Source organism: Rhopilema esculentum, chromosome 4, assembly GCF_057945365.1.
Source record: "Rhopilema esculentum isolate cy_ngs chromosome 4, ASM5794536v1, whole genome shotgun sequence".
NCBI classification, from domain to species: Eukaryota; Metazoa; Cnidaria; class Scyphozoa; order Rhizostomeae; family Rhizostomatidae; genus Rhopilema; species Rhopilema esculentum.
The window spans coordinates 2,539,535-2,567,475 of record NC_142818.1 but is presented as its reverse complement, the minus strand read 5'-3'; the positions used below and the strand labels follow the sequence as shown (position 1 = coordinate 2,567,475).

Genomic DNA, 27,941 nt, shown 5'->3' with positions numbered 1-27,941 from the left:
AATCTGTCTGGGGGACTACATCCAACACAAATCGGGGAGGGGATGCATCTTTGGACTCAACAGAATTTTATGGCTCAATAGAAATTTGAAACAAATTCTGCAACAATTTTGTCTACTTTCATCGGTTACCCAGCAACGATCTCAATTCCACGGCCTCGTTACCATTCTGCAACGGAAAGTTTTCCCGCGTTCAAATTTTGAAAATGGCGGTCACAATCACAGAGAAGTGGATCTGCGATAAAGTTAATTTAAAGCATGAAAATCTTGGTAAGTTCTGATTAACTTGAAAATTTAATGTTTTTAAGCATACAGCTAACCACATGGTTTCAAATGAATTCCATTCTAATGCAAGAAGTGTGTGGATCGACCATTGAGCGTTTAAGCGCGAAGCAAGACCTGTTTTGTTTTGTTTACACTGTTTGATTGATTTTCTTCATATATTCCAAGTTGAAATATCAATGCAAAAGCTACGTTTCCAAAGTTTATTCCTTTTGAAATGAAACTAAATATTTTCAAGAAGCAGGTGACTTTCGATTGTCCAACTCCAGATTCATTTTCATTTCAATTCTTTGGGGCGTACGCCAACAAGGGTATAATGTCTCTTTGTTCAATGCTTGTGTGGAAAATTTGATATTTTCATCTTGAATATCGCATTAATCTTTTAGTTGCATCCTTAAGAGTCTCCAACACATTATTTATCATAAATATGCATTCATGATTCATGTTGTGCCAAGTTTTGGAAAATAATACCTGTGAGATTTCATGAGCGCAGCTAGTGAACAATGGAACTGGGGTCCAGAGTTAGAGGCAGAAGAATTCCGAATTTTAGTAAATCTGAAGTGGTCGAATGGCTTAAGATTAAACCATTCAGAGTGCCTAAACATTTGTATATTTCACATTGAAAACATTCCAGAAAAACAAAGAGAACAGGCTTTTAAACGTAAGAATAAACAATCGAAGCAACAAACAATAATTATGTATGATGCTGATAATACTGATACAATAACGCATTTGACAATCATTCGCGCATCAGGTCTGGGCAAGTGATTGTCACAAACAATGTAGTGGAATGGAATGTGTTCAGCAAGCACTGAGGCGTTTGATCTGAATTAAAAGAAGTATGAGGCCCAGGAAGAAATCCATGAGAAAAGTAACTCCCATCATGAGACTGTGAAAAGAGGTGAATATTCGTGAGTCTCACGGCCAAACTGTGAGACTTGGCAACCTTGTGTGCAGTGCATACAAGCATTTCCAAATTATGATCCAAAGTATGATCCAAATTATCCCCATATGAGTATGATCCAAATTGTCCCGTTATGGAAATATCCGTTCATATGTATAGATTATTTCCTGAATGCAAATTTTGAGAAGGATAAACGTGTGATTTTTTAAGAAGTATTAAGTCAGAAATTAAAAATAATAATGATAAGAAGAAAAGTCATAATGATTCAGTGTTGTGTTGGTGGCTAGTTTAATGCAATGTAATGCTGATTTTGACAAGATGTTGATGGTAGAGTGCACACAATCATAAAAAAATGCCAGGTACACCAGCATTATCAACTTGATCTAGTTTTCAGGTGTGCCTCCAGCCTTGCCATTTCTTCATCTTGGGTGTGCAATCATCATGCTCTATAATACACTGGGCTATTGCCATAAAGTGCTTCTAGCATTTTTAACACATTGACTGCCATCAATGAACTAGCTGAAAATTTCCTGCCCAGCAAATTTGATGGGTGGTACGCTAAAGAAATATGGGCTAGACTGCAGTTTAGCAACCCACTTGTTTGTTTCCTGGTCAGAAATTGAATTGAATCGCTACTACTTAGAAACAATGACCCAAGCAATAGTGAGGATGGAGATTTGAAGATCTGGGTATGGAATAAATGAATCAATTGATGATGAATTAACGGGGCTTTTGGGGCAGTAGCCATGAAAAGATTATTTGCTCATAGCTCTTTTGTTAAACCTGTTTGATAAATATTTTTGCTCACTAAGTGTGCATATTAAATTTGGGCTTTTATTCAATATCAGTGATGACTAACATTATATTTTTATAGATGATGTCAAGTCCTTGTCATTGCCTGGTTCCTATCATGAAAAAGTTTCTCATATTGGAAATTCACTTAGAGGTTTCACAAGGCTGAAGTTCCTGGATCTTTCACGGAATGATATTTCTGTGCTGGATGTAAGCTGTAACACAAAAAATTTCCTATATTTTCCCTTTATTGCTATATTTATTATCATCAAAGGATGTCTCATATTTTAAGCAACTCTTGAATTCTTACCTGCTACCAAAGAATAATATGTTTTATTGTAATATATATAATAAGTTCATTCTTATATTCAATACTATGTGCATGAAAGACTTTTGTTGATGAAATATACAAGGAACCTTTTTGATTAAAATAATTTCTAAGATTATGCTCAAAATGAGCCTTGTATTTGTGACAGATTCTATGTGTTCATGAAATGCAACCAGTTTCCCAGTTAACATCCTTTGTTGTTGCAATTATTTTATTTACCATCTTTTTTATACTTTCAAAAATTGTTAAGATACCTGTTTGTTTTAAAGCTTAAAATGCTATGTTTTTTCTAGAATAACATTGTCTTTTTTCTACAGGGTATTGATCATTTGAATCTGTTGGAAACACTAAATCTGTATCCTTCTTATCATAATTCTTGATTTTTTTAATAATTTTTCTCACATTTAACAGAAACACAACCTTGTAAATTTTTCTAAAACAATATTTTATAGTTACCTTAACTTCCAAAGAGACAAACCATGATTTTCAAGCAAATAGTGACCTATATATGCTTCTAAGCTGTTGTCCCAGGTGATGATTACATTAAACACGAACTTTGAAGCAGACACTGCAAACCCTCTCATTCTAGACACCAAAGCATGACTAGTTCTTGTGAACAGACTTGGTTCTTTTGAATACTTGAAGAATACTTGAAGCAATGCCGATTTTATGTGCTCTACCATTCTTTCCAAAGCATATAACTACAAACTAATGACATTTATTAGCTAGCTAGTGTTTATTAGCTAAGTGTTCTACTGTCCTTTAGAAGTCAATTGCAGCTCAGAAACCAAACATTCTTTTTGTCTCTTCATAGAAAACCACGTGTCTGAGCTCCTTTATTTAGTCATCATTGTTGCTAGATGTTTTACTTGACTTTCTTGATCAGGTATTATAATAATATTACCAGTTTGAAAGAACTGTATAAGCTGAGGCACAATCACAATTTAAAGGTAAGCTATGTTTCATCTTGATTTGTAGTCCTTGGTTAGCTCTGAATACTGACAATATATGTTGCTTTATTTTCTTTTGACACTCTAAGGGGGGCTGGAATGTTTGAAATCCAACACTGCTTATGTGAAGACCAATTGCTTTTCATCTGTTTTTTCTTTCCTCTCTAGTCTTGATGGCATTATTGTCGTTACAACTCTCTTTCACTTCCTCTACTTGTTTATGCCTCAAAATTAAATGCTCCTAATCGTGTGTCATCAATCGTTCTAATGACTTGTGCCTTTGAGCTTGCCCTTCTCCAATGAAATCTTTTCAACTTCCCTACTCTCTCGGTATATTTCCGCTTGTTTGCTACAAGCCCCAGTCTAGTTTTAATCTCTCTTTTAAGCAACGACCTGCTTTCCTCTGATCATACCAGTATCCACTCCTTTGCTGTTGATACATATCTCAGCGCTTCATCTGAGTCACAACATAGCTCTGTTATGAACAACAAGAGATATGCAAGGCCCTCTCGACGTTGACATAAAAAAGGGAGGCACAAGAAACATGTGGGTTAAAAAGCTTTTTGAGGCTTGATCAGAGAAATCGGTGGTTTTGCAGTGGAGGAAAAGTATACTTGAAGAAACTCTTTAATGACTTGATGATGGCTAGTAACGATTTCCTGTCGGTACAAGAGATTTTCTTTGGTACGATTTTTGAAAAATTTTATACTTAAGGTTTCTTGCATGTACACAATCTGCTCTTGTGGCTACTGCTTTTGCATGCTTTAAAGCGTTTACAACGCTTGTTTTTCTGATTCACTTCTTTTAAGCATTCGAAAATTTAAAGAAAACCAATAATAAACAGATGCAATTTTATATAAGGTCAACAAAGTACTTATATATAACTGTATTTATATTATGTCAAAGAAGAACAATAAGATATGATTTGCAAAAACATTTCACCACCAGAAAATAAATTGAGAATACGTGGCAAATAAATATACAAGAAAGGAAAACATGGCCAATAAATTAAAAATACAAGGCAAATAAATGAAACAAGAAAGGAAGACGATCCGTCTGATTAAGTGGAGGATGAAATGTAATGGAGGAAGGCTTTTTAGAAAAAGTAGAAACATTTGGGAAGGATCATTGGATAAATATGGTCTTTCTGATGAAGAGGAGTGAGAAGGTCGTTGAGATCACCGCTGTGGTATCGATCGGAGTCTCTGCTGTTAAAGAGGTTCAAAGAGATTTGTAATTACTGGATCATATTGGCATGAAGAATAGTTTTTAGCTTAATTTTGATATCAGTTAATTATTGGAAGGTATTCAGGAGAGAAAAATAGACTTATGTCTTTATTATTTATAACTTTTCTTTTTGAACAGGAAATTGACATTCGATTGAACCCAGTAACAAAGAATGAACCAGATTACCGACTGTTTGTCATTCACATGCTACCAACACTCAAAGTCCTAGGTATGCTTATTTTCATTCGTGAAGATTCAAGTCTTCACGTAATGCAAATGTTTTACATTGTTCATGGCTTATAAAAAAGTTGTGTTTCGCTCTATTGCATATAATATAGAGCACGAAATTCTTTGATTCTGTAGAATAGAACTCCTTCCTTCCAATCAAGTTTTTTGAAACATAAATGCCATACATTACGGTGTCTCTCTATGGAAGGGAGGGCAGAGTTTTGCAACATATTTTCTTTATCAATATTGATATATTTTTTGCGGGGACATGGACCTCATGACTATTAAAATTGACAATCTTTGATAAACAGCACATAACATGATCTCTTATCGACCTGCAAACATCTGTAATACATTAATCGCTTGTATCTCTATTTTGCATTGAATTTGAGTCCTAAAATCAATTACATTAGCTATTGAAGATTTTCTCCTATTTTATTTCGTTTATTTTCAACTGCTTATATACCCTTACGGTTGCTTTTAAATTGGCACTGCATGTCAATATGAACATATTTTCTGAATCTTTTTTGTGTAGGTTTTTTGCTTTCTACAATATTTTTCATCGTTTTTTCAACTTTTTTTCTAAAGAAATGGTAAAATTTGTATGTTTTCTTGTATGCCAGTTTCTTGCTTTAATTTTTTTCGTTGTTTGAATTGCTTTATTATTATCTATTTCTTTAAAATGTTTGTTTGCCTGTAAAGGTTTGGATGAATTAAAATCAAATGTTTGTTTATGAGATTCGTATATTTTTGATCCTCATCCTTTCTCTGTCAATTTTTGAATTCTAATTCAGAGCAGTTTAGAATTCATATCTTGCCTTGAGTTTTTCTTTCTCTAATCAAATTTTTTCTAATTGTTTTATTCTTTATCAATAGTTTATCATTATTTAGACTGATTTTTTATATAAGTTTTATATACATATTTAAGCATTTTTGAATTCATGATTCCTAAGGTGAGGAACACGAGGAATATTTGCAATATGACTTTTACCTACATTATCTACACACTGAGAGCCGCCAAGAGGTGGGGGTAGGAGGGGGCAAATCGCCATAGGGCTTCGAAGTCTAGGAGGGGGCTTATGAAGTAATAATTTCCATTTGAAGAATAGAAATAACGAAACGTAACAAAATCTGGGCAGACATGAAGAATCTGGATAAGTATCATTTTTTGCTAAATGTCATATTTTTAGGAGAGCGTTCCCTGACCCAAGGCGACCTGTGATTCATCGATGCAGTCAAAAAAACTCCTCGACATGTACGACACGAGGTTAATCGGATTATCCAAACCGGAGTGAGAAAATGGCTGCATAAATTTTCCGAAAGTTTATCTTTCAGTTTCAAGTTTGCCCCAGGGCCTCCATTTTCTCTCGGCCATGTATAAACACATACTTCTCTGATAGCAGATCACTTGGATTTCTGTACTCTTGTTTTTAATTCCCTTCTTTGTTACTTGTTATTTGCTACAATTGTTACACAATTTATGTACTTTTCTTTGCTATATATTTTTACTTAAGACTTCTCAATGCTTTCTTCTCTTGGCTTCATTTTTCTTGCCTATCTTTTCGAAATCTTCATTTAATCTCCATTTTCTTTAACCATGATTCTTTTGGCATGCATATTTGGCAGAAGAATGCAACTCTTTCTTGTTTATTTTCTACCTTTCTTTGTATTACCTTTTACTTCGTTTTACTTTTTCTTTGAAATTTTTGCATTGAATCAAAACACAGCATATTATTTACAGAACTTAATACACGACATGTAATACTTTCTGAATTGCCTTTTCCTGTTGTAGATTTTTGCAGTAGTCTTTTTGTTTATTCTTACCTTCCAAAATCTTTGATAGCTTTGTATTACTGTTTTTTTTATTTTCCTTTCATTTGCTCTTTTGCGTTTTATTTTTCCCTTGCTTTAACTTATATTTTGGTTGATTTTTTTAGAATTTTTTTTATTTATTCTTCTCATTTCGTTAAGCATTTATTTGCGTTTTCACGAATTAAATAATCATTCACGAATTAAGTAATCACTCTTTTGATAGACAATCAGTTTCTGGTTCACATACCCATTTTTTCTTCTTGGAATTGTTTTGTATCATTTGATTATTCATGACATTTTATTTGACATTTGCGCCTTTGATTTACAAACTTTTTTGTAGATAAGTTTGAATTCATTGGATTTCTTTTTTTTAAATTTCTTTAACTTTTTTGTATACTTACTTTTATAAACTTCTATGAAATGTACTTAATTCATACTGTCTATTTTTTCCATCATATTCAATTAGTTAGCCTCGTGAGTTAAATGGTTGAATTTTAAAAGCTGAAAGTATTGTTTTTTATATCAAGTTTTATATCATGTTTATTAGGGCCATTGCTAGCTATTGTCCCCAAGGGGGTGCCAGGTCCCAAGTCTGAAACTTTGCTGATCAAGCACCCACTACGCCTCACTGTAGGAATGGCCCTGATATTTATTTTTTTTTGTTTTTAAAATTTTCTACTGCTTTAATGTGATAATTAGTCTATTGATATTTTATGCTTCTTTTTGTTTGCTCCATATTGGTAGACTGAGGTATCAGAAACGAGGGGTTTTGGCAATAGCTGTAGCTTTGCTGTCGTATGTCTCACGAGGCCATATTTTTTTCTTTTTCTTATATAGCTTATGATGCTTTACCAAAAAGGCTATTATTTTTTCTTCGACCGCAGTCGATTTGTCGGGTAGTAAAAGTTTGTTTTCTTTGTAGATGATCGATCTGTCCGAGACAGCGAAAGAAAAGCTGCCTTATCACATTTTGACACTGACCAGGTTTGTTACTCATGTAATTCTACCTAAAGATAATCAAAGGCACTTTTCTAGCCTGTCTCAGCTACCAAAACAAACAGTAGGCTATTAGATATTGTAAAACAAAACAAACTTTTAAAAAAACCACAGCTATTAGAGCTTGTTCTCTTGTTGTTATTATTTTCATTGAATGTTCTTGGTGCACCATTTGCTTGCTGTCTCATAACATTAGCCACAGTATAAAAAATTTCGTATATTCCTGAATGTTTGTTTTGCTTTATGTTCAATGGTTTCGTTGAAACTTGAAACTCGGAGTTGCAATTTATATCCATCACACCACCACCCCCCCCCCCCCTCCCCTCTGTTCCATGCCTCAAAGCACACTTGGCTTCAATGATATACGACAGCTTAAACTTGGCTCATGTTGTATATCCCCTAGCATTTGTTAGGCCGATTAGTTTCTCAATATCAAAATATTTTTTCAAATTTTGCATGTCATCTCGATAAAATTTATTGCCATGAACAAAATTTTTGCACAATTTAGTGTTTCGATGTTGATTTTTTCACACACTAAAGGATGGTAAATTAGCATGAAAAAAGAAGCTGTTTGCGTTCTCGGAATGGTAAACCTTATATTACCCATCCCATGTGTAGAATATGATAAAGAAGGTAGAAAACTTGATTGCTTGTCAATATAACCAACATCGAGTTCGCGTTCTACAAACTTCCTCTAGCATCCCATTCTTTGTTTCCCATTAGAGTTCTTAAGTATTACGTCATTGAAATATATATTTTTAGACTTTCAGGCTTTTGACTATTGATCTAAAAATGCACCATAAAATACCTTTATTAATGCAAAATCAGTCAAATATGTCAAGAATTTGGTCGAATTTCGCCAATGAAAGATTTGCTAGCCGATTGCTGTTATTTTGGGTTGGTTAATAAAGTTATGAAAAGAAACCAAATTGAAATAATTTGATGAAAAAGAGCCTGTTCTCATGTGACCACATGCCAGCCAATTCCTAACATATTTAGCTGAATTGGGACATTCAAAAGTATTTTATGAGGCTCTTTCTTAGGTACAAAGGTTATTTGGTACGAGTTTAAAGATTCTGAATGTAGTTTTTTTCATAACGCCATCAAGTCCCTAGCAAAATACAAAGTGAAACATCTATACTGAAGTTCAAGAGTTGCTGCAAGGACTTTGATTTTTAACTTTTTCTCAATATTTGATTATTGTAAAAACTTTTTAAACTATATTGTTGTAACATTTATATCGTAGGTACATTAGTTTCACAGGTCCTTGATTGATAGCAGCAAACTCATTTTTGCTGAACAAGTTTACCTGTATAAATATGGTCTTATTATTATTATTATTATTATTATTAAGAACTCTTCAGTCCTGCGAAAATCCTGAAACACGTGGAAACTTTATTATGAAAACATTACAGAGAGAGAGAGAGCATTTTTATTCCTTGGTACTCCTTGGTATTTTAAAAAAAAAATTAGAAAGATGAGAGACGAGAAGCAGTTATAATGATTACATTTCAGGCTGCACAATTTGAAGAATCACCTCCAGTATCGAGGCAAAAACAGGGATCAACCAAGTAAGTTAAATAGATATTCACTGTTTGCTGTATTTGGAGTTGTGAAGATCTTAGGAAATTGGCCTTTGGGTTTATTTTCATTTCATTAAGTTGGTTTTCCTTTACATTACTAACCTTTCTTTCATAACACATTTCCATAAACCATTTATATCTTCTTACATGAAGCAGCATATTCCTCCTCGAGGTAATGATTAGGCCCAAGGCTAGGTCCACAGCCCTTTTTGTACCCATTCCTTGGTATAGAGGAAAGTTATATTCAACTTTCAGTGTATTTAACAAATGTATATTTGATACTTCTTACATCATTCCTGGATAAGCAGATGTCTACAGTTAATTTAGAATAAGGATATTTTTTCAATGAACAGCTTTTTTCATTATATGTTCTAGAGCGCAAAGGCATTCTCGAGCCGATCTCGTCCAGTCTCTAGGTTCAAGACCATCAGGTAATTTATATGAGTATAAATCCTAAATATGAATATAATAATTATATCCAAAATGGATATAATGAAGAAAATACTGACAGGTTCCCCACTTACTGTTCACTCCAGCATGTTGCAAAAGTTTAAATCCTAAGTCTTATAAAGAAAAACTCCCCGTTATCAACTTCTCTTAAGCAAATGTTTAATTTTCCCACATCTTTTTTGCAGCTACTTATATTTTGTGCATGGTTTTGTTAGCTCCCAAAGTTAAAAAAGCATTTTAAAATCACCTTTATAATATGCATATGTGTATTTTTTGTATTGTTTAAACAATAAGATAACTGCTGCATTCATATTAGCTGCATTCTCATTGCTCTTGTTATTCTACTAATTGTTTTAGTGCATCCCGTACCCTCCTACCTGCTTTATTTTCATTAAAATTGTAACTTCTTTAGAGCACTTCAAATTACAGAGCTCTATTAGCCCTTTACTTTTCACTCTTTTGACTGACTACTTGCTTTTTGCCGCCTTCTCTTCATTAAAGTTTCATATTGTGAAAAGCTTTTGAATCCGGCTTTTTTCTTGTGCCCTGGATCAGTTCTAGACGATGATGATGTAGCCTTAATCGACCTCATGTCACAAGCAGACTTGAGCAAGAAGGCAAAAAGCAAGTATCATGCAGAAACGTATGCGGTTCCAGGTAATACTAAGTTTTTTGCAATTCTATGTTGCAAAGATGAATTTTTGTTTAAGATGATTCTTCGTAGAGCCGGGATGCTCATACAATTTTCCCTGTCTTGTCTCGTCTTTTATCAACATTACATTATCTACCTAGAAGAATATGATGACTGTTAACACCTACTTCGAATCCGGTATATTTAAGCCTTTCTTATGATTATGTCATTATCACTTCACCGAGCTATTATGAATAAATAGGCTGAAAGATGTTTTTTCTTGTCATTTTGCTGTTTTGGTTTATCTTAAATGTGCATAGTATAGATCAAGCTTTTCTTTGTAATTATCGTGTTGCTATTTTGCTCATTTGCAATCGATTTCATCTTCTTTTTAAATCCATAAGAAGTTTAATATTGCCTGGTTTTGCTATTACGGTTTTTTGTTCTTATTTACTTCCAAACAGAACTAAGGCGGCTACCATCACCACATGCAGAAAAGTATGCAAGAAAACATAGTTCTGAGGAGGAGCTGGCAGCGACGCAGTTCCAGCGAAGGCAGGTTTCAGACAGCAAGGCCCGAAATGAATATGCTACACACGATGTACAGTTTGATCACCAACCATTCGTATCTGCTGGACACTTTACAGCCCATCCACGAGGTTCTGTGCCGGGCAAATCGAGCTTTTCTGAATTGGCACATGAAGATGGTACCGATACTGGCCAATTAGGCTATGGGAGGAGAGATTCATCGAGCAATTCCGTGATAAAACCGGAGAGAGGCGTTTTGCACTCTCGTGAGTATCATAGTCCGTTCTATGAAGAAAGGAAAAGAGAAGCAGTGCGGGGAACTGACAGCAACCGTAAAAGTCGTAAGGAGAATGATAGCAAAGAGTCGTATGTAAGCAGCAAAGATTTTGCAGCAGAAGAATTGAGTCATGGTTCTCTCCAATCTCCTAAGGTAAGGCACTGAAATTGAGTAGGCTACGTCAAATTGGATCGAAAGTTTGACATAGCTGACCTATCGTCAATTTGGCCTATTGTCTTTAGTATGTAATTACATTACTGATACTCTAAGTGCGAGTCAGGAGTTTGAGGATTTTGTGATCGCCATGAATTAATTTACCGTGATCTGAGTCTTATCTGATTGAATTTTTTGTATATTTTTCATTTATCTAATTTTATTTTAAGATGTAGCGAAATAGAATAAACATAGCATATTGAAATACTTTCCGTCTGACACTGAGTATAAACGTCGAATAATGTCCAAAAGTGAGCATAAAATTTACATTCAGGTGTGGATCGAAAACAAAATGAAAGAAAGAAAGACGCGTTTGATTGGTTATCTTGTTTTGACCAATCAGCGACCGCTAACCTCTCACTTAATTGAAGAGCCTATAAGAGAAAAATATCTTTTTCTGTCTACTCGAGTCAGGATCCTTCGTCCAGATGTAACAAGATTACAAAAATCCTAAATGAAATAACGACCTTTCCTGCCAAATGGCCGTTTTATTTCATTTATATTTACCAGTATTTCATTTATATTCTCCAAAATAATACGTCAAGTTTTGTTTATCTTCTTCGTATAATAACTTGTTGAAAAATAACTTATTTCATATGCCAGTGATTACCCATAATTGATAGACAACGTTCCATGGCTAATGTCAATAGTTACTATTAGGATTCCCAAAGCCAAATGAGTTCGATTTTTCTCCTCAAATCGCATATTAAAAAACTTTCATAAACGTTTTATGCTCTTCTTATGCGGTACCTTTTTCTTTCCTTTTCGCCCTTTCATGTTTTTGATTTTCTCGTATTTGCTTGTTTCTTTCTCTGTTATTCGTCTTGTTTTTTGTCCTTGTCTCTTTCATTCTCATCATCTTTGTATTTAAACTTTACTTTTTTTCTGTCTTCTTTTCGTTCTCTTATCTACTATTATCGTCCTTTTTTCTTCATCTTCTTTGCTTATCTCTTTCACCTGTCTTTCAACCAATGAATGATGTGGCATGAATTTTGGACAAATGATTTATGGCGAAATCCTCATTTCAATCTGAATTTGTTCAATTCACTCTGCATTCTGGCTAGCATCAAACTGCTAAAAATCAACAGTTTGACAATATTGAAATCATATTGTGTTTCTTTGATTTTTTTGCTTATCGTCTTGTTTTCTAGACAACTTGAATTATACCCAGCACTGGGACATTGAATTATCAGAACGATATTACAGACAAAGCTAAGGCAAAGAAGAGATTTAATTTTTTTAAATTTAACCGGAGCCTTTTAATAGCTGGGTAGAACAGATTATCATTGTTTACAATAGTGTGTCTTTGAAAAGGTCGTCTTCTCTCCAGTTGCTATATTTGGCTGGAGGAAAGACTATTAATTATTCCAAGTCTTCTAATATACCGAGTTATTGCTATAAACCATTATGACTGAATAAGTTTTTAAAGCCACGACTGCGCTTGCCTACCCCCGCAAAGGATGACCTTGAAGATGAACTCTACTCTTTCATTTAATACAAGTAGCGGCTAATCATTTTGAAATACTTTTTTTTCCGATGAGCCAACTTTTCTATTAATTGCTTCTGTATTTTAGTGACAATTCGCGCCCACTCACGCTTTAACTCATTATTCTAGGTTATGTCTAATTATGGTATAAGAACTGTTTTTCCACAATCGGTTTTTTGATCTTGGCCTAACCGACACCCAAAAGTGTGTTCCTCATTTAAAATGTTATTCGAAGCTACGGAGAAAACAGTTTTTAACACAATTCATTTTGACTGTGCGCTTCACACTGTCGCTTTAAGCTGTCTAGAATAGACACGGCAGAGTTACTCGAGTATTTCAAATTTCGAAATGTATTATGCAATTTGCAGCTCTTCAAGCAGGTGAAAACGAAGCACAGTTGTCCGTTGCTGAAGAGAATCTTCTAGCCCTACCATTCTGCAAAACATCGCTTGCGCCACATTTTTAAGATTCTCGTTAGCATAGCTATTAAGTCAGCATAATAGCATGTAATATTCATCCAGTTGCAATATAAGCATGAAATATTAGGCTGGAATATTAGCATAGAATATTAGTTCACAATAATAGCATGGAGTATTAAATCCCAATTATAGCTTGGAATGTTATGTCGCTATAATAGCTTAGGATATTAGATCGCAATATTAGAATGGCATATTAAGTCGCAATGATACCGTGTTCATAGGTCTACTTCTATTTAGTTTTCTGTACATTTTTCCTAATTTCCCGAAGCATTGTCTTGATTTCTCCCAGGGCCTTTAAACGGGTAAGAAATTAATCACCCATTGCCTTTTCTTAATCCTCGAAACATTGCTTCGCAGCTTCGTTGCATATCATTACGTGTCGATATAAAACAAAATCGATATAAAGCAAAAAGCCTGTAGAACTGCAAAATTTAAAGACAACAATAAATAGCAGAAAAACGGCATACTCTAGTATTTTTCTTCCGACACGCTTCAGAATATCTGATAATGACCAAAGTAAGCATAAAAGATGTATCAAGGTGTGGATCGGCACACCGTAAAAACCAGACCATAAGACCTATGACAAATTAGAGCTTTTTACGGAAAAAAGAAAAATTAATTAATTAACAGCAACAACAAGTAACAGTACGAACACGATTAAGCGACAACTATTAACATTTATGTAAATTTAGCCAAAACAAACAAGGAAAAAGAAGCAACAACTACAACAAAGAACTTAGTCTGCTTCGAGGGCAAAATCACTCCAAGAAAATCACTCCAAGAAAATCTTGTACACTTTTTATGAAAATCCTATTGTTTTATCCGAAAATCCCCGGAAATCCTTTTGTTTCAAGGAAAATCTTGTACGCTATTTGCAAGAGTGAAATACCCCTCGGTCTGCTTTACAGGAGGTATGCAATGTGGATCGAAAGTAACGTGAGAAGTTTAATTAATTGCTCCCTTGTTCTTGAGCAATCGGCGACCGTTAGCTTCTCACACAGTTGAAGAGCCCAAAAGAGGAACTATTTTCTGTCTACATATGTCGGGGTCCTTTGTTTTGATGTGAACAGATTCCAAAACTCCTAAAACAACAGATGACCTTGCTTGCCCAATGATTCTAAAACGGTCGTCGCTGTACGCTTTGGTGCACACTGGGTTTTTGATCTGTGGGTGAGTCGCATTTTTTATACATATATACATAGGTCGGCCTGCGATGCCTTTGTGTCACGTTTATTAATTGCGAAACACGGTTCGGACATAAAGCGCTTTACAAGTGGAGAGAGCTAAAAATATACGGCTCATATCTCCAACTAATGTAAGCAAATTTTTTTATTGCAATCTAGGTATTGATCATGGTTTTATTGCGCTGAGATCATTATTTTTATTTTTATAAGTATGTATATCTATTGGTAGGAGCCATCCATATGATCATAGTCTTCTTTCTCTTGACTGTGTTTAAATCAAAGTAATTGATTGCCATGTGTACCTAATGGAATATTATTTCGAAATCGATGTAACGGCGATATTACATTCTGTGACCATACACCGTACACCAAAGACCGCGAAAGCGGGGGGGGGGGCTGAGGGGGCTTTAGCCCTGCCAATAATTATTTAAAATGTAAATAATGTACTTAAAACCGTACAAAATGTACTTACACCGTCCAAAATGTACTTAAAACGTACCAAAAATTGCCTTGCTCTTGGTTTTTAGCATGTTTATTCCACTCCCCAAAACGTTTTTGCCCCCTCAATCTGTAATATGCTCCGTGGTCTCTGCAGTACATCACAATATAATGTATTTTGAAATCGACCGTACATTACAATGCTTCTCTTTATTGCACCCTTACCTACACCTGTAATGCTCTTCACCTGTAGTATTATTGCGACATTTCTTTAAAAAAGCTGTACATATTTTATGTTCTGTTGCTTCACCCATACCAAAGATCGAGGGGAAAATCACTCCAAGAAAATCTCGTACACTATGTGTGAAAATCCAATAGTTTTATATGAAAATCTCCGGAAATCCTTTTGTTTCAGGGAAAATCTCGTACGCTATTTGCAAGAGTGAAATGCCCCTCGCCAAAGATAACGACCTGCTGAATGTAGCAATTTGTTTTGATTGGTTAAATTTTGATGAAGTCGCCACAGGGAAGCTATATAATTGGGTATAGCCTTGTAATATTCATATTGTAATTTACTTTCTCAGAACTAAAAAGGAATGGAAATAACGTTTGATAATCAAAGTTTCAGAAAAGAAGACGGCAATAGTTTAAGCATTCTATTGTGCATCTGAATGGAAACCTTTTACATTGTTTTTGAAGCAAGGATTGGACATTTAATATTCTGCAGCAAAATGTGTTATGATAAAACCTAGGTTCATATTCCCGTGCAGAAACAACAAATGAAGTTACGAAAAAATGTTCAATTTACTATTACAGTAGAATCATGTTATAACGTACTCGGTTATTACGTACTTTCGGATATAACGTACTACCTAACACCCTAAGGTAGATTTCAGAACACTGAGAAGTTATACCAACGAGCAGTGTCCCGGACCTTCTTCTCGATGTGACTTTACCCCGGATTTCTATTAATTTGACTAGCATTAAAGAAAGCTTGTGACACCCCTCACTTTTTGTGAAGGTTTGGTTATGTCAGAAACCACAGAGTCATCCTAGCAACTTAAATTGTTGTTCGATGTTTGTTGTCGTGTAGTCTTTCCTACACTGTCAAATTCATTTTTCCTGTTTGATGGCGTATCACAAAGCTTCTTGGTTTTAGTTCTAATAATCATTTTAGTCAGAGCTATAGTTTTGAAACGTAATTCTGAACTTAATTGATGTTTAAATTCATGAGAAGCCTGCCCGTACATCGAAGAGGTTGTTGGAAGGCCAGAAAATATCTTCTCTTCAAAGTCAGCCCTACTTTGAGTGAAAATTTTTGATGATACTAAGGATCTTCCTCTTTCGTGAGGGTTGCAGTCCATTGCTAAAATTCCAATTACTTCTCTTTTGCTCTTTGCTCATTAAAGCTTGTCTATTTGTTTCATTATGATTTTGTATTGCGTTACTTTCGTTTATTTATTTTTCTAGTATTTGCAATTAATTTTTGTTTTTGTATTTTTGTTTTGAAATAATCTTTCATTTATGTTGGATTGTTTCATCGTTTTTGCTGTTCCTACCTAATGTTTGTTGTTGTTGTTGTTATTATTATATCAACGTCAAAAAATCCAGTGGAGCGTCTACATCTAAAGTCCTGTCGCCATGAATTGGTGCATTATTTGCAAATAGGTGTTATCTTGTTTGAACAAAAGTTTATAAAAAATATACTCACTATTAAAAGACACCTTGATGTATCCTCAAAACGATGTTTTGAATCATTCTTTGATTTATCCAATTTGCTTTCCGTACAACAAACATTAACAAGTAGAACACTGTGTGAAAGAAATGCACCGCCAAAATCAAGTGCGCCAGCACCGCTACAAAGACTGGGGTGTAAGAATTTGTTTATTTGCAATCATTTGATTAACAGCATAGAACAGCACTATTTTGTAAAATAATAACATATAGTTCTGGTTTTCTAATACTCTAAACCTGTAAAAGGGGATCGTTAGAGGGGATACAAGCCATTGGGCTGGGGAGGGGGGCTTTAGCCCCCAACGTTTGAATTTTGTTTAAAACCAACCCCAACCAGGTAATAGTCTTCTCTTAGTCCGGCAAATTTTTTTGTAAACAATGGAACTTTTGTCGAGCAGCCCCTCTAGATTTTTTCTGCCCGTGCGCTGACGCCCTTACAGACGACCCGGGGTGGATTTCCCGAGGCGTTCCACTATAGCGACGTGTGGAAAGTAAAAAGTGGTCTGAAAAAAGTCCCTTTTTTCAAGGTAGCCTATATTGAATAAAATACAAGTTTTTTCAAATTCTTAATGTTCAATGTTTAACAGGGCTGCAGAAGTATTGCAATTTGATTTATGATATTTTACCCTGCCGGAAAATACAGTCAAAAATGAAGCGGAACTCACTTTTCAAATTCTGCAGCCAAACTTCAAAATATTTGCAAAAATTATCGCCTGTAAACCAAACAACGCGAGGAAGAAAAAAATATTGAAATGGCGTCAGCAAATCGTTTTCGCGCGTATTTTTGGCAAACCTAAATTGTTATCGCCTCTTTATCCAACTTTAATACGAGAGGTTCAAAAAACAAGATTCGACTAGTGCACCAGCTCATGGCGACAGGACTCTATGATTTTTAGGGATATTTTTGAACATTTTAAAGACAATGTCCACAAGGAGCAAAATCCACAACAATGCCAAATAGTCAAAGATTAAAGAGATGAGAGAAAATGAACGAAATTAGGGATATAATTTCGATTTTCCAAAATGTTATGGGACAATTTGTTTGACCATGAATCTGGTATTTTCATTTTCCTTTATTTTTGAGAATATTTTACAACGTCTTATTTTAAATGTTAATTTGTAACTATTAGTTTCTTTATAAAAGGATCATTCAAAAATGCAATAAATTTGTAAGAGCACTTTTTGATTTTAACCTATATGTGCAAAGCGAAATTTTTAAAACAGGCCTCAGCAGCAGCCTTTCATTTCTGTGAATGAATGAGTTTTATTAGTAAAACACCGCAATTAATAATTCATAAATTTGTAAGTTCATTATCAAAATGAGTTCATTATTGAATTGCGATTCTAAAAGTGTCTCAGTCATGAATGAGAATATAGTGGTTGTAGAATTCTACAAAAGCTTAATACTGAAAGCCCATGCGTTTTCAGCTTAAAAGCAGTTCATCACTGACTTTCTTGTTTTTACAGACTGCTAAAAAATTGATTTAAGGTCAAAAACTAGAATGAATCTGGTCGTAAGAAATTCATTCTTAGCTTAGCTTTTGATGAAGTATTTGGTTTTTTAAACATTTTTTCTATGATTTATTTTCTTTAAATTTGCAGGCCGCACTTTCACAAGAAGAAGTTTCCCGTGGAGGAAGACAAGATTTCTTACAAAACATTTTGCTGTTGGTCGACAAGTAAGCTATTAAATTTGGTTATAGCTAAGAGAAAACCCTAAAAAGTTTTTACTAAAATCTTTTCCCCCTCTATCTCTATCTCTCTGCTGCCTAAAACTTGGAAACACCTTCAAAATGGTCTTTCTCGTATACATGCAAATTTATAAAAAACTATTCAGAAAATCCAGAAAATCCAAAATAATGGTTAATCGAATGTTCATCATTTCTATATTTGTTGAACAAACAAAACAGCGCCCAGTACTTTGCCCCAGCATATGAGCCTTCTGGTCAGAGAACTGAGATTATAACAGATACTACCACGAGTAAAAAACCTTTGCAAAATCTAGCTGATCTGATATTTTCAAATATTTGTAATACCCTTGTTGCAAAGCTCCGAACAGTCTTCATTTAATCAAACTGCATCTTCTGGATTTACATCGTCATGCTATTCTACATCTTCTCTTGTATTGTCCAAACTGTACTCTCTGTTATAATTTCACAGGTATTGGAATGGTTCTGGGTCTTTGCAAACCGATACCAAATTTCAAGCCACTGCTATTAAATTGATAACTAAGCATCTAAGAGACAACGGGGATGCTAACAACAACGTACACGCAGACATTTCAAAGCGTGACAGTGAGATAGAAGACCTTCGCAGCCAACTGAGCCAAAAAGTGGCAGAGAATGAGCGTTTCAAAAAGAGGCTACACAACGAAGAAGAAATCCAGCGTACTATTGAATTGGCAGATCAAGATCTCGTAAGTTGTACTTGATTTATTCTTAAACGAATGAATGCCAGATAGCAGCGAATTTTGTTTCACCGCTGCTCGACTCTATAATGAATGTCATCAAGCATGACTTCTGCTTGGATCTGTACTGCACTGTATACACCCATTAGCCTGAATAAATATCACCTGATACTTAACATTGACGATATCTCAGTGGTTTAATGACTAAATATTATAATGTTAATGTAACGAAGTATGTTCAAGTTGCCTGACGAGTGCATCAATCTCGAAACTCGACTTTTTATATAAGATTTTCATCAATGGCAATTTTCCATCGTTTCCCTCGCTTTATCTTTCCAATGTCTAAACTATGTCAGTTTTCTTTGTATTAAATTCTTTCTCCTGATAATTTTTTCTGGATTCAATGCCTCTTGAAGACTGACACTTACTACATTTTTTTCTATTATTTGGAGCTCAATTATTATTCCCAAAAATGTTTACCAATACATAAAACACCTTTTTGAAAAATATTTAGATGTTTCGATTCGAAATCTAGGAACACTGACCTAATATGGTATTCATTGTTTGAACCTATTAAATCATTTTAAGGTGCATTGGAAATTTGTTTATGTTGTAGTAATTCCAAATCAAGGCTTCTGTTTTTTCAAGAAAATTTCCAATTTACATTTCGGATAACTTTCTACCAGAGCGTTTTTTGACCTACGCATTGGTGGGGGCTCTGACTTCCCCCACCACTGACGACCAAATGCTTCCTTTACCTTCAAAGGCCTAGGCCATTGTGGGGCCCTTTCAAAAGAACGAGCATAATGCAGATGTGCTGGTAAATATATCAATGAGGTGTTTTGGTGAAATGGGGCCCGGGCGCACTTACACTTGCAATATATATGACCAACGTAATACTTATTTTGTTTTAATAATGGATTTGTCAACTTTGTCTAATTCCTGAATAGTTCTGTCGTCCTGCCTCATAGAAGTAGGGATTGGGGACATAGAGATAATATGCCCCCTCCACTTTTTAAAACTTCAGGTAAAATTTAGGTGCCATACGAAATGAGCAAAGAGAGTGGGAGGGCCACAGGGTCTCCAAACCCTATCGGCTAAACTGTTCACAACTAAACAGAGAATAATATCATTGTAGCCAGGCTTCTAGAAACAGCCATTTTTAACCTTCCTGGAAACTTTGTTAAAAAATTTCTCATGGACATCCGGATTCTTCACTGAAAACTTTTTAATAGAGTATCTTTCTAGTTTGGTTCCTGATCTGAAACATTTCATAAACAAAAGTTTCTAATTGGTTTCTAAACAATCTCTAAGAACTTTTTAAAGAAACTTATAAAGAAATTATAGTAGTTCGAGTAAAATCTTAAAACCTAAGACTCAATCCTACAATAACTCGGCATCGAAACAGCATGATCATTATGTTATGAATACCAAGCACCAAGATTACAATTCCTCATTCTAAGCTACATTGTTCATCCCTCAGCTATGTCCTTAGTAAGAGCAAATATTAACAAAAAAGATGTCTTCAAGAAATACGCGTGAAACATCCCATTTAGCTGTTGCAACAATATCTGGAATTTTTAGAGAAAACGAAATCATACTGCAATTTGAAGCACTGTTCAATCTTTTGTCGTAAGCATGGCCCCTTTTGAATAATGCCCCACTACTGAAAAATCCGTAAAAAATACCCTGCTTTTCACAAAAAACTATTGATGTAGTTGGTTCCAAAGTAAGGAAATTTTTTCATGACTGATAAGACCCGCCTCCTATTCTCGCTAATCTGTTTTTAGGCATAAATTATGAAGATCCTTCAAATTTTCATTTATTTTCCGGGCTTCGTAAGACACATTGCAATGAATACCTTAAAACCTATATTTTCGTTTTGATCTTTCTACTTCCTTAAATCAGAAAATGGCAAGAGTTTCATAAACATTGAATAATCCTTGACCAGAACCGCCTTGTTTTACTGATATCATTTTCACTATATGCTGCATCTATTTTCACAAATATTTAACGACTTTGAGGAGGAATCTGAGTACAGTCTCGAAAGTCTTTAAATTAAAGCCTTCGCGTACTTTGTACATCTAGTGCAATTTGTAAGCCTTACTCTTTGTGAAATCTGGTGTACGTCAAGGGTACTGTTTGGGCCCTCTGCCCAGATACCTTATCTCTGCCAGTTATGTTATTCTTTATGGTTTAATGCATTATCCAACACCGTTGTATTTTCTTCAATTCCTTTATAGAGACGTCTTCAAGTCCGCATAGAAGAGGTTCAAGCAGAGAACAAAGAGTTGAAAGCAAGAACTTACGATGTTGATGCCGAAAGAAAAAATATGGAAAGGACCAAATTTGAAATTGGTAAGAATTTCGTTAAGCATCATATTTGGCTAGTACCACTTCAAACAAACCTGTGTCGACAATTTCCAAGGGAAATGACTTTTGTTTTCCTGCGATTTTCTAAATTATGATAAATAATCCCTTGGCAATGGCTCTGCCTCACTTTGTCAACGACTGACCCCGGTTTGTGTTTTTTGTCTCTCTGCTTTCTTCGATGGAAAATTTGTCACCGTTATGATTAATAGTGTCTTAAGACATTTTATTTTATAAACAATGTCAAAAACTACGTTTCTTCAATTTCAAGATACAAATAATAGACTCTACAATATTAAAAATGATTCAAATACTGAATTACTACAATGCTACAATATTATAAGACTACAACCTGATTACAAGGACAAAACAGGTAACACAGAGAATGTGTGAGGACACAACTTCGCTATAGCCAAGCCAACAATAGGTCCTAGAATAACTATGAGTCCATAAGTCACTATAAGCGTGAAGCGAAACCCAATGTTGAGAAAGGAAACATAAAAGACAATCAGCTCTGCAAAACATTATTTTGATTCAGAGTGCAAGGAAAATACTGAAAGGCTGTTTAGGAGCCAAAATGCCTCATGAAAAGCATAATCTGTCTTGACAAGTATTTGCCTGTCAAGGTATGTACCTTGACAGGTTTCAGGCTGCCAAGCAGATAATATTTTGATTTGCACAATATGGTGGACATATGAATCATGGTGGTTTATAAGTAAAATCTTTTGAATGCTTCTCAAGCAAATTGAATTGCTTTCCCTAGGCGAACTGCGGCGTGTTAAAGATGCTCTCGAAAGAGAAAACAGAACACTTACCCAGCAGTGTGAACAGCAGACAACAACGCTGTCTCAACTGCAAGAACTCACTTCAATGCTACAAGAAAGCCACAGGCAAGTCTATAAATATCATTCGTGTTATTTGTTACTTATTCTTGTTTATACCCTACAACCTTCATCTACAGATAACGCAAGATAACAGACGCAAATAGATATTGTTCTGAAATGCTTTCCAACGGTTATAACCTTGCAGAAGCTACCTTCAAAGAACAGCTACCTAACGCCTTTGTATAATGCTTCACTATGGCGTAAATTAGAGTGTATCTTGCGGGCTTCGGTGCCAGAGTTCAAGTATCAGATCTTTTCAAAGGATCCAGTATCAGATCTGCTCGTGTGTTCAAGTACTGGGTCATCTTATGGGTTTCTGTACAACATCTTTTCGAATGTTTCAGTACCAGATCTTCTTGAGGTTTTCAGTATCATCAGACCTTCTCGTTTGTTCCATTGCTGTATCTTCTCGCGTGTTTCAGTATCAGATTATCGTTAGGGTTTCAGAACCAGATCTTCCTGAGTGTTCCGGTACCGGATCTTCTTGAAGATTCAGTGCCAAAGCTTCCAGATATTTTCAGTACCAAATCTTCTGAAGGGTTTCAGTGCTGGATCTTCTGGAGGGTTTTAATGCTGAATCTTCTCAAAGGTTTTAAATTCAAATCTCTATTAGGGTTTCCGTGCCAGATCTTTTCGTTGGTTTCAGTGATAGGTCTTCTAGAGGGTTTTAGTACTGGATCTTCTCAAGGGTTTCAGTGCCAGATCTTTTTGAAAGCTTCAACCTCAGATCTTCTGGAGGCTCAAAGAGACTTAACGTAAATAAGCTTGCGAAAAAGACTTGAACAAGTATGGTAAATCTCTTGACATTAGGAACTTAGAAATGGCAATGAAAGACAAATACCATGGTCCCAATGAAAAGAGAGTCTGATTATGGTCCAGATGACAGGCATCAAAGATTGTTGAAATGATATTTTGAACTTGTGTCTTCTTTCACTGCTTTTTTATCACTAACTCGTCTAGAAATATTTTCATCTATACCGATGTTTTGGTATCCAGGAATAAACCAACTCTTTAGCAATATAGTCAATAGAAAAAACTATGTTAACGCCAACCTATAGAATCGGTCACATCGGCATTTTCCCAGGTAGGCAAAATTTGCTGGCATATGACCGGCTAATGTGGCACTAGTGTATCGACGTTATCGACAGCTGATTTGAAGGGTTGCCAGTGTATAGATAATAATCGAGCGAGCTGCCGAGTAGAAAAATGGTTTATGGTATGCAGCTCGGTTTACATTAGCTCGCCTCGAGCTCTATGCTGTTCTATGACGTATTCAACATCCCTGAGAGATGACAATTCAAGCCCAATTGTAAATTGAGTTTTGAATCTATTTAGTAATTAAACTTTTTGTCTCTCTGGTGTTTGCAAGAGATCAGATCTGAATGGACTTCCTTTGACACAGATCTTCGTGGAATTGCACATTCGAAAGCTTCTCCAAACGAATGCATGACCTGAAAGTCTTCTTTGTGTGTTTGCTAGACGGGTTTAGAAGACCCAGTGTGTTCTGATTCATTAATTCACGTGTACATAAAGGACCAACTTATAATCCTTACAGTGTCGAAGTCATTAAATATCATACTAATGCAAAGTCAACAGATATTACTAATGGCCATCGGACTGACTTAGTCACGTGCATTTATTAGGTCAATCGATATCTGCTTAAGCTGAAATCTTCTTAATAGTTGATCCCATTTAACGACGCCCAAAATGTCTTATTTCAGGTCTCTAGTCGTGACAAATGACCATCTTCTCCAAGAGTTGGACGAGACAAGACAGAGACACCAGCAAGAAGTTCAGCAGTTGCACTGGAGTTATGAGCAGCTAAAGAAAACAGCTGATTGGTTGCCAAGATCAGTTAAGTAACTCGGATTTCTGGCAGTATGCCTTGTAATTTGTCCCTAATCGTACTGCGATTTTCTGTTGTATATTTGGTTTTCTATTTTTAATTGTAATATATCTTACAGAAAACCATAGTTATTATACGTTGTATCTTAGAATTTTCGTAATTGCCGCAAGGCACACCAAAAGCCTATTTTAGATTTTATAACAGAGGTATCACGAGAACTCACCCAGGCTCAACCCTGGGTGAACTAGCCCAGGCCGAACCCCAGCATCCCCACGCTACAAACCTAGGTGAAACTTGTATTTTAGCGCTTGCTGGCTATTTTTTCCAATAATATTGATTGACAAAACAGTTTAAAACTGCCGTAGTGATTGAGAGATTTATAGCAACGATCTTCTGATTAAAAGCTCACTTTCCATTAATCTTTCCAACGTGCAAAAATGCTTTGTTTTGAGAAAAGGTTGCCTATCCATTAGAAACACCTCAATCGTCGCGAAATCATTTTTTCCTGAACAAATCATGGATGCGTCAAATTCGTCCACCTTCTTCAAATTACAGTATATGGCGTGTATTTCCGTGTTTTACACATTCGCTCTTTTATGGCAAATTAAGGCCAGGCCAGAGTTACTATCCATCTTTGACTAAACCTGTGCAAAGACTTTCTCAGAGCCTTGGCCAAACTAATCTGGATGATCCCATACTTTGTTTGTCAATATTAGCCTGGGGCTGTTAACTTGAGACATTTTTCTACTACCTTGCATTGGTTGTACCCACTTATGTACACTGTAGCGCTGAAACTCTCGACCAAATATTATATAACAAGAGCCTTGCTTATGTTATTTTCGACATTTTGAAGAGGGTTGAGCTTATGCAACTTTCCACCTGTTTCGACTTGGTTTTCACAAACCTGCTGCCCCTTCTATAAAATTCTTAAACCTAAGCCTCCCACAGATCAATACTGCTTGACATGAACTTCCGCTATTAATGAGAACTATCACTAATCTTAAAAACTTTTTGCATCTAAAACCGTCCAATATTGCTAGTACAAGGGAACTATGACCTTCTGAGAGTTAGAGTCTGGGTAATTCCTTTACTTACGTAAGCAAGCAAAATGCACTACACTTACCGTATTTCCTCTACAGAACGCACTCCGACTTTTGAATGCGGCGTTAAATAGAAGGCGGCGTTTAAAAGAGGGCATTCATTTATCAGAGAGCTGTGTTTTTCACAAATTGTTGGCTGAAGGTGCCGGGTTCAATAGAGGGTGGCGTTCATTAGAGGAGATACGGTAATGAAATGTTGGTTCTGTGAGCATTTAATCAGGCTGTTTCATTAAACTGTGACATTACATTTCTTTATGTTTTGAAGTGTGTCACTTCTAAAGACAGTTGTCCTTCAATTTCCTTTTAAATTTCTTGTGCTGTTTCGAATGCCAGGCTTTTCTAACGTTTGAACAATCCAGCTGTAATAATGATGTAAAATTCATATATCCTATATTGTTGTACACGTAAACAAAAATTAGCGAGCAGTTGTTTGAAGCATAATCAATAGAAAAAAACTCTGGTCTGGAAGGCTATTGTTCTGTTCTTTTGTTCTCATCTAGATTTTTATTCTAATCACGTGACCTAAGTAAAAGAGCAAGATGAAACATTCTCTAACCTCGCAATGGCAGATGCAGACAGTTTCGTTAAGCCCAGCTCACTTAGGCGACCAATGTGTTTCAAAAGCAATGATATTTTGGCTTTTGACAAAGTCGCTCATTTACACGGGTCAGAGACAAAGATATTCTCCGTTTCAAAGTCTGGCTTCGCGATTGAAATACTTACTTTCAAAAAACCATTTCTCAACCCGAAAACAGCTGATAGCTGATTAAATGTGGGTGCAAAAAAGTTGAAACTGATTGATCTATTGCTTTTTCATCTATCAAATTTTCGACTAAATGCCTCTTCGTTGAATATATTTTTGTTCTGTCCTCTTCGTTGACTCTTTCTTAATTTATTAAGCCAAATAATTTATTATCTCTGGTAATGGTTCTTGCACATTGGCGTAGCGGATGTAAAAGTTTTGGGGGGCCAAGCATGGATCTCCCCGAAAATCGTTTCTTCATTGAGATAGAACTGTCCGAATGGAGCCCGAAATGTGACAAATTTTGTCTGATAAGGGGAGCTGCAACTATCCCAGCCCATTTTTCCCCACGCCGATGTTCTCACAAACAATAACATCTTCAGATTCAATTTGACGCATAAATAATTGTTTACAGTCGTGTATTTCTTTTTATACCGTTTATCCCGAGTAAGAGTGATGACTAAAATGCCTACAGCCCTGAACTGCACATTATGAGCTTGCCATTTTCATAATATCAGCACAGAATAGATTGTAAAATTACCAACATTCTCGAGAAACAATCAAAACTCAACACGCATTCCCTTACTTAGGCCACATGATTGCAATAAACACGAACAAAGGCTTCCAGACCAGATTTGTTCTATTGATTATGTTTGAAGAGCCTAACTCAAAGTGTTGCCAATCCAGGCTGGCTATTGTATAGTTGCCCCAGTCATACTGGAAGCCCTCTTAAGGTGCAAACACGGAAGTTCAAGGCATAATGATGTCAAGTTATTAAAATGGAATGAATTATCTGAGTCAGGATGGCTTTAAAACCCTGGTATAACGCTACGTGCTGCTCCTATTTCCTTCCCCAGATTTATAGTAGCTTAATTGAAGGGCCACTCTGTTCCAAGAATTTTTTCTGAGATTTCTGCATAAATTGGTAGCTGGTCATGAGTCTGGAGCTTACGTAAGTCTATTTTTTCAAAGTCTCTACTTGTTTTCTTCATATAGATGCGTGAATTCTGGCATGGCAAAACGTACCAAATCTGGTACGTTGATTAAGCGTTCGTTTCTAGACATGATGGTACCGATCTGACAGATTGCTATAATTGACATAATTGCTAGAATGATTATATCATATAAATATATAATTCTAAGGTTCAGGTTTACTATATCGAAGTTTGGTATTTTATCAAAAAGATTTATCCTTTTTAACTCTTATCTGTATATGTTTGTTGTCATATTGATGATTATTTGAGCTTGTTATCAAAATGTTACTTTGTTTGTTCAAGATTTGTTAACCTATTAATTACTACCAGAATGCATAGCGTGTGGCAAAACTTGTGACGTAATAATGAGATCGGTCTATTTCTAAGACAGACCAATGTTAGCTGGACTTGATGGTCAACGAACGAATAACGACCCCCCCCCCCCCCCAGTATTGACAATGTTGCAGCCCTTGACCCTTGTGCATTAATTGTAAGGCTGATGCAGCTCAAGAGATGCCCGCATATTGTATTAATAAATTGGTTGCTAGTGGTGCATTCATGATACATACTGATGATCTATAGGGATTTCTCCCTTATTATGAGTTTTAAAAACTAATGTAAACTTACACTTTTGCATATTAGAAAAACACTCTTGTATCTGCCACTAATTCCCAAAGCAATACCAAGCGGTCCCTTGGCGTTAAAGATTACTATTTATTAAGAGCATGGAGGGACTGCTAGCAAATGCTATTAATTCAGAGATTTTGCACAGTGATCTTGTCTAAGATTGCTCATCGTCGTCTTTGTTTTATAAAGTAAGCTCAATCTTGTTGTCCATTCATTAAAACAAAAGAAGGAAGGTAGACAGTTTTTTGAGAGTTAGTAAACCCCCTTTTATGTTGCATAAATAGAACATTTTGAGAGGATTATATTGTTTGATACCACGGCATATTGGGGGAAGATGGCAATAGAAATAGCTACGTATTTGGAGTGATCATGGCGGCATCTTTGCGTTCATGCATTCCATATCATTCAAATATGCATTAAAACCTCACGAATCGTTACTTTAAAGCCCTGGAAGCTGTGTTGGATAAACTTG

General features: G+C 35.4%; 1 protein-coding gene across 1 annotated transcript; it reads left to right on the top strand.

Annotated features, from left to right (window-relative positions):
- Positions 1-112: 112 nt before the first annotated feature.
- Positions 113-27,941, top strand: LOC135691242 (centrosomal protein of 72 kDa). The gene is made up of 15 exons (XM_065209053.2): positions 113-267; positions 2,058-2,185; positions 2,621-2,658; positions 3,190-3,253; positions 4,619-4,709; positions 7,443-7,504; positions 9,032-9,087; positions 9,475-9,530; positions 10,105-10,206; positions 10,645-11,138; positions 18,122-18,198; positions 18,680-18,935; positions 21,170-21,284; positions 22,060-22,186; positions 23,902-27,941. Exons 1-15 carry the CDS (start codon positions 204-206, stop codon positions 24,041-24,043), a joined length of 1,872 nt encoding a protein of 623 aa, XP_065065125.2. The 5' UTR covers positions 113-203; the 3' UTR covers positions 24,044-27,941.